This window comes from Gavialis gangeticus, unplaced genomic scaffold (assembly GCF_001723915.1).
Source record: "Gavialis gangeticus isolate Ggan-Ray unplaced genomic scaffold, GavGan_comp1, whole genome shotgun sequence".
NCBI classification, from domain to species: domain Eukaryota; kingdom Metazoa; phylum Chordata; order Crocodylia; family Gavialidae; genus Gavialis; species Gavialis gangeticus.
The window spans coordinates 53182322-53190056 of record NW_017729029.1 but is presented as its reverse complement, the minus strand read 5'-3'; the positions used below and the strand labels follow the sequence as shown (position 1 = coordinate 53190056).

Genomic DNA, 7735 nt, shown 5'->3' with positions numbered 1-7735 from the left:
TTTTTTTTTTTTTTTTTAGGGGCCCCGCAGGCTGGATAGAATGGCCTGGCAGGCTGCATCTGGCCCCTGCGCCACATTTTGCCCACCCCTGGTTTAAAGGTTACCACAATCTAAAGTTTGACTCTAATGCAGAATTGTTATGTCATAAGACCGACATTCGAAGCGTCTAACCAAAAAGTGTAGGTGGTCTTTCAGGTAGAGCTAATGTTTAAACAAGAGCTTCAAGTGCTTCACTGATCAGTCAAGCCAAGTGTAATGTTCAGTTAATGCAACTCCATTAGAATAGCACGTGTCCAGAATCAGTTATATGGTCTCCTCAAAACCACATTATGGACTTAAGCGGTGCAGCAAGATAACACAGAAGAGTCATGTAGTAGCAGGAAGAGATTGGGAAGGTAGTTACAGGGCCAGCACTACAAGGAAAGGCAATCTTTTGTTGGCCTGGGTCACCCAGGGATGAAAGTTTCTGCTCCCTCCTCCTCCAAGCAGCTGGCTCTGACTCCCAACCCCACTGTAGCAAAGTAGGCTCAGACTATCGAGAAACAGACTCCACAGCAGTGGCTGCAGTTTGAGAGACCACTCCCCTGTGCTGGATGAGATGGGACCTCTTCACAGACTGGAACTGGCCCACAGGTCAGTAAAGCTCTTTTAGTACAAAGCCTACTGCTAGCTAGAAAGAGACAAATAATTTGTTCGATGTCCTCAAGGTATGCCCCTGCAGTTTAAAAGGAAGTAATAACAACTACCTATAACAATGTTAAGTTTAAACATGTTCAAATTTGCTGCAAAAGAAATCAAATGCTTTACAGGCTCCCTTCCCTTTTATGCTGCACTTAAAAAAAAAAAATACCATGTCCTCTCTTCTAAAGAATTTTCACCTATTACCATATTGCTCCAATTTTAAGTAGCAGTGGACCAATAAAAGTCAGTCCGTATTGTATTGGCACCGATAAGAGGAAAATTGACATCATTGGCCATTGGCTTTTTTTGGTCAATGTGGTTGATAATGTCACAGGTAAGTGCTGTGTGCATGTGCACAGCTGCAGTCTGCACGCAGCCAGGAGTGCAGCCTGGAGAACAGCATCTGACCAGCAAGTCAGGGGTGGGCCACAGATCAAGGTCCCCACACAGTGAGGCAGGGAATATGGCTGGGGTAGGTGCTGTCTAGCCAGGGCAGGTTGTGGGACAGAGCCATGGGCAACTTATTTAGGGGCAGCTCCTGCTGCTGTGTGTACCCCCAGGGGAACTATGAGGGGCATATGCTCCCTATTTGTATGTGGGATGAGGGCGGGCTGGCTGCCTGCCTGCTACAACCTCTTCCTGGCACACCATGGAGGGAGTGTGCTTGGGATACGCAGCGGCAGCAGTGTTGGAAGGGGGGGCTATGGTAAATTTTGGGGTGGCTGTAGCCCACCCTGTAAACACCTGCTCCCAGCACCACCACCCACCAAGTGTAGCCTCAGTCCAGCCACCCCACCAAGATGAGACTGCAACAGGCAGCCCACCCTTGCCCTATGCACAAATCTGGGGGGGCACATGCTCTCCATGACTTCTTGGAGATATGCACAGCATGGGGAGCCACCCACCTGCCCTTCCCCCTGCTCTGACAGACTACCTGCCCCAACCCCACTCCCTTGCTTACTGTGGGGGCTTCGACCACTCCTGCCTCTTCCCCCCACACCCCAACAAATTTACCACACAAGATGCTGTTCTCCCAGCTGCTGGGCTACATAATTGGCAATTGGATCAGTATCGTCTGATATCACTAGTTAATTAAAGAAAACTGGCAAAAAAAATCTTTATTGGTACACCCCTAATTTTAGCACAGTCACAGGCTCAGCTCACATGGAGGAAGGGCCATGATGGCTGGATGACCCACATCACCCACTATTGAAGTTGAAGGCAGGATAAGAGTTCTGAAGCCTTAAGAGGCCCATGTTCAGTTGTGGCTTTCAGACCCCTGGGTCTATTGCAGAGCAGAGAGTTGTGAAGCCCTGGGTACTCAGTTCTCAAGTAGTCCCTCTGGCAGCCAAAAGAGCCAGGAAACAACTCAAAGTGAGCTGGCAGAAAGCCATGAAGAGTTCTGCTGGAAGCCTGCCTGTGTTTCACTGGAAACTGGTCAAAATGAAGACTGAATCCAAAATGTTTCAAAGTTACAATTTCTAGCCAGACCTACTAATTGTCAGAATAGTTCTCAAACTCAAAAAATTGGATATTGAACCTCTGAATCAGGGCTGTTACAGGCAAAATCCTGAATCCAAAAATCACATGAAGTGTGAATCCCAAAGCAAAAGTCAGATGTAGCTGTTTAATAGAAAACTGCCCATTTTAACTTGTAAACAATTTCTATTCAACTAAAAAAGCATCAGACTAACATGGAAGTTTGGGCTGCAGACAACAGGGTGAGTCTCATGCACAGTTTTTTGTTGTTGTTTTTGGTTTAAGTACATTTAATGCTTTGGATCTTTATAAATTAGTTACTGCAGATAAGTTCCTTGAACTACTGTTGCCTTTTCAGTTACTGGATTTTCCTGTGATCTTTTTATATTCAGTAAAAAAGCCACTTCTCTGAAAAAACTGAACCTGAAAGTGTGGTGCTTGACTTTAAACCAAAAACTACTGTGATGACCATGTAGTTCTCTCTACTCTACTAGCAAGGAAATTAACCTAGAAGCTGAAAGCATGGTATTGGGGGAAGCTGAAGCTTAAACCCCTCAACAGTGCAACAGAGGTGAGTCTTATTGCTTTCATTGCTGGGCGCAGCTCTGAACAGCAGCCAGTAAGCCTTATAGCTATTGTTCTGCTAGAAAGATGCAAGTAAGAAGCACTGAAGACTAAATGGATGTGGATATGTTCCTGAGATTCAGATCACATTTGAAAGTGTGAGAAATAAGGGCTGGGGGGGGGAGGGGAAAAACTTTTAGAAGAACAGAAGCAGAGGATGCTTATGAACAGGTTCAGAAAAAAAAAACAAACAACTTTCAATCAAGTCAGTTTTTCCAAGTGCAAACTTTGCTGTAAACAGATAACACACCCAGATTTTTCCCCCTTTAAAAGTCTCAAATCTTGACATTTTGCTCTACTGCTCAGTAGTATTTTTAATCCAAACATCACAGCACTGTGCTGATAAAGCAAGAACCTCCTGGCCAAAACAAACAAGCTTCACATTTTAAATAATAATTGAAGGCTGTTGCCTGTTTTAAGTTAGGTAAGTTATTAAAACAAATTAAACCCTCCATAATCCTTTTGTGATGGGGCAAGGGTAGCTAGTTAGCACAGATACACTCGATTCGTTTTTCAGCCTTACCAGAACCAGTGGCAAGATGATGTTTTAACATTGACAACTTCAATAATTCATCCTCTGCAATCAGAAGGGCTATTACCTCCAAAATACTTACATATTCACTACTGTTTGTTTCATATTTTATGAAGAAGCTCATCATCCATTTTGCATATATGCACGTAGCATTGGAGGAATCTTTCACCTCTACATCCACTGCGTGGGACTGGAAAAAACCTGTAACATACAATTGTTTGCTTGTAAGAAACTGATATTTCATTGCAGATTTAAATATTTTTCCATCACATCACATAATACTTTGAACAGAGCAAGTTCTTTCAGATTCATTTTGTAGCTTCCTAATTCTGACAGAATTTCAGCATACAAACCTCTCATATCGGTGTTACATTTAAAGCAAAAAAGTTAAGATCTTGTGTTTTATCTAGTATTGCTGAAAAAGGTAAAGAGTACGGTGTTGACTAACTGCCTGATGTAGAGCAATTTAAAAAAAAAAAAAGCTTGGCAGAACGTTTATTTTGCTTAGGAAAGTAGCTTTAAAGAGCCACATATCATAAATGGACTGTATATACAAGTTAAATAATTTGTCACAGATTAAAACATTATGGCAATACCTCATTAGGGTTTTAGTATTTAGCTTGTACTTGGACAGGGAGTCCCTAAACAAATTAGGGAAGCGGAGGTTAGAAGAGGAACCATTAGAAAGTCAGATAGGTCTGTTTTATCCAACAGAATGAAGATGACACACCAAGGAAAGTTTGAGAGGGGGATTCTCTTTTTTAAATGTTTTGCAGGTCCTTAATAAGAGAACTGATGCAAAAATTTCCCTTGACACACTGAGCAATGCAACAGTGAGAACTGGTTATGCTAGCAGCTCCCTTATGTTTCTGGAAGGGTAAACATCATTCCATACATGTGGAAACAAAGGGCTAGATCCTTCTCTTCTGAAACTGGGTGCAAGCACCACTAAAAGAATAATAAATCAAAAAAAAAATCTTTGGGTATTATTAGCAGAAGACCTATGCAGTGCTTCAAGCCTACTCACTCAGGTAACAATTAGATCAAGAACTTGCAGATCTTCACCTTGCAAGTGGTGTCTTGCTGTTACATTTTGTGGGTACTATTCAGCCTCTTTCACTCCCAAACGGAGCAAAGCAGCTTTGGATTCTCCATTCCCTTTATCTGCACGCCCACTCCTTTACTTTAGGCAACAAAGGAATCTAGCTGTTTCCACTACTAGTCATGCTAGTCCCCAACTCCTCAGAAATGTCCACTTTACTATACAGGGGCATAGGGTGTAGCTGTGTTGGTCTGAGGACATAGGCAGACATGGTTCTTTGGGTAAATCTTGTATTAGACCAACTCAGATAGCTGGGAAAAAAAAAATTTCAAGCTTTTGGGTATAAATACCCTCTGTCAGGCTGAGGAAGGGTCTGCAGCTGGTATGCAGGAAGAGCGCACACTAACTGCAGATGCTTCCTCAGCCTGACGGAGGGTATTTATACCCAAAAGTTTGCAAAGAAGAAATTTTTCCAACTATTTGAGTTGGTCTAATACAAGATATCAGATTTACCCAAAGAAGCCTGTCCACGCTTCACTATACTATACTTTTGTCCACCCTCCTCTAGTACTATTTTAATTTGACAGCTTTAATTTTAAACTCGGAGCACCCATTATAGAGAGCCCAAGTGCCAGGGCATGTGCATAGGCTATGAGTACTTGTTCATATCTGTACTGTCTCCCATCAGAAGTTTAGCTATAATTCTTGCTTGCACACTATCAGGCACATAGCAGCTTCTGTTGCTGGAAGGGAGCACTTAAATTCACTTGCTGAATATGTGATCACTACTTCCTTCCCTCTGTAAAGAAACAGAACCCTTTGATAGTTCCATTTCTTGTAGCAAGATGCTAGAAATAGTTGAGAGACCAGTGCAAGAGGGAAAGGTGGTGGTTTAAAAAGTATATGGCACTCTACATAAGTAAATTGCATTTAAAGGTCCTGCCTGAATGGAGTAATGTTCAGTCTTGGACTAAGACTGAAACAAAAGATTCTTTTGTTTCAAATCCATGACCTCCACACATTTGTGGTGGGGGGTGGGTGGGAAATACAGCTGACTAGTCTCTCGGAACTTGTACTCCAACTTCCCCGTCTACAATCATCTGAAGAAAACAGCGCAGATCCTTTGCTGCAGGCCCGTGGTTTAGGCTATTTTCCAAAAAAATACAGAGAATGGATAGTGTACATGCATCCACAGGAATATGCAACTTGACAAACAAAACCTCAAGCACTTTATTTTGAAATCAGTTTAGAGGTACCGGACAAGTGTACTCTTGAAGTTTAGTAGCCCAATATCCAAGGATATCCTAGAATACACAGGGTTATCAGACACTGGGAGCCCGGCTACTTCCAGAACAAGAGGAAGGAACAACAAAGCTTCCTTGTATGTTCAAACAAGTAAAACTATTTTTTTGGGGGAGGTAACATTTCTCCTGCTCTGCCACCATTTACAGGAAGGCATATTACACCAAGGCATGCTGCACGCCACAGGGGCAAGCCTCAAGATACTGGTGACCAGGTCAAGTGCAATGTAGCTCTACATAACATTACACCACTAAACTGAAAATCAGAAGCTCCTGTAGGAATGATTTAATTCTAAAACTAGCTTGAACACAGGAACTAAACAGCACTTTTGGTTTGCTGTCCATTTCCACCACACAAATCAGAGTTACCTTGGGCGTTTTCACAGTCTGGGGGGTGGGCATTTTAATTAAAGCAGCTGGGAGAGCAACTCTAATTTAAGTGGCTGCAGCATCTTATGAAGTGTGGGGATGCAGATACAAAATTGGGATGGGGGAGCTTTATCTTAAGGGTCATTGAATGGGGATGCTGATACACAAGATAAGGAGGCTGCTGGAGCGTGCCAATTAGCACACTCCACCAGCCTTGATTAAATCGAGTAGTTGCCCTGCATCAGAGCTGCTCTGCACATCTACAGACACTGATTAAACCTGAGTCTTTTGGAGCCAATGCAGTCCTTCAACCCTAATCCTATTACACAACAACACTCAAATCTACAAGTAATGGTTAATCATGGCATCCCTATTAATTCTCTTTATCTTGAACAAAAGTTACTTAGGTCTTTGTTCTTGTCACAAGGTCACTTCTGTCAACTCAATTTACTAATACAATTGAGAGAAGTGTCAGTAGGAGGGAGGAATGGGCTGGGGTAGGATTTCAAGGTTATCTAGTTTTACCTCCCTCTCCCCCTGCCTGTAGAAAACCTTCAATGAAGGTGAGCCCATGATTTCTCTAGGCCATGTGTTGCATTATCCTACTGCTGCAGTGAAGATGGTTTTCCTAAGATCGAGATGGGCTAGTTTAGATGCACACGTTGCATCGTGTTCTTCCCGGCCACACTTCTCACGTTCTCTATAGTAGCCTTTACTTAAAGGGTACTCTCATGACCCTCCTTAATCTCCCTTCCTCTAAACTAGAAACACACTTAGTTCCTTCAGTCTTCTTGCCTCCAGCTTGCATCCCCAGCCCCTTTTTTATCCTCCATGCTTGCCGTTTTTAAGAAAGTTAGCGGAGGCCTAACTGGATTTTGACTAGAACAGGTAGCAAGGTTTGGCAAGTGATAAACAAGGATTCCCTTTCTAAACCCCAAACCATGTTTGCTTTTTTTTGCAACATCATCATGCTGTTGACTCAACCACAGGCCCCAAAAACCTCCTCCATCGCACTGCTGCCAACGATGGCCCGTTCTGTATTGATGCATTAGGGCCCCGCTACAGGTTCAAGTGCAACACGGACAGAAACGTTAGTATTTTCAAGCACTAACTTCATAGCTGGCTGGCTCTTTTTATAGCTAGATAGTGATTTTTAGCACGTGATAACTACTTTGTACACGCAGCCAGACTAGATGTATTGTATGACCTACTGGTTAAACTGGGTGATCGTTACTTTGCACTGGGGACCAGTCTACATTTATGGCGCAACTGACCCATCCATGCAACGCAGAGCCCAGGGGGCCTTACATTTTTTCTCCCAGGGCCGCAACAATGACATGCGCGGGAACTGCTTTGCGCATAGGGCATATCTGCACATGATGCAGTGGGTGGGGCAGGTGCGCCATGAACATGACGTGTATCAGGAGCCTTTGGGCTTTCATGCAGGGGCAAAACAACAATTCCCGTGATTACTTCGCACCTGCAGCTGGTTTAACTGCACGCGGGGCAGCTCTACATTTACGGCGTGATCATTCGCAGCGCTATACGTGCAACCAGCACGCAGCGCCATACGTGCACCGGGCACGCAGCCTGTACACAGGAGCCCACGGGGGATCGAGCCGGTGACGCGTTTCGGGCCTGGGGCAGTAGCTCCCGGGGAGGCGGGAGGAGCCTGTACAGGTGCCGTGCGCACCGCCCCCCCTTCGC

General features: G+C 43.9%; 1 protein-coding gene across 1 annotated transcript in view; it reads right to left on the bottom strand.

Moving 5' to 3' along the window:
* Window positions 1-7735, bottom strand: part of LAMP2 (lysosomal associated membrane protein 2) — a 30866-nt gene that overhangs the window by 13335 nt on the left and 9796 nt on the right. Inside the window, exon 3 of the mRNA XM_019521046.1 lies at window positions 3399-3517. Coding sequence (XP_019376591.1) covers window positions 3399-3517 — 119 coding nt within the window. The remainder of the gene's footprint in view (window positions 1-3398; window positions 3518-7735) is intronic.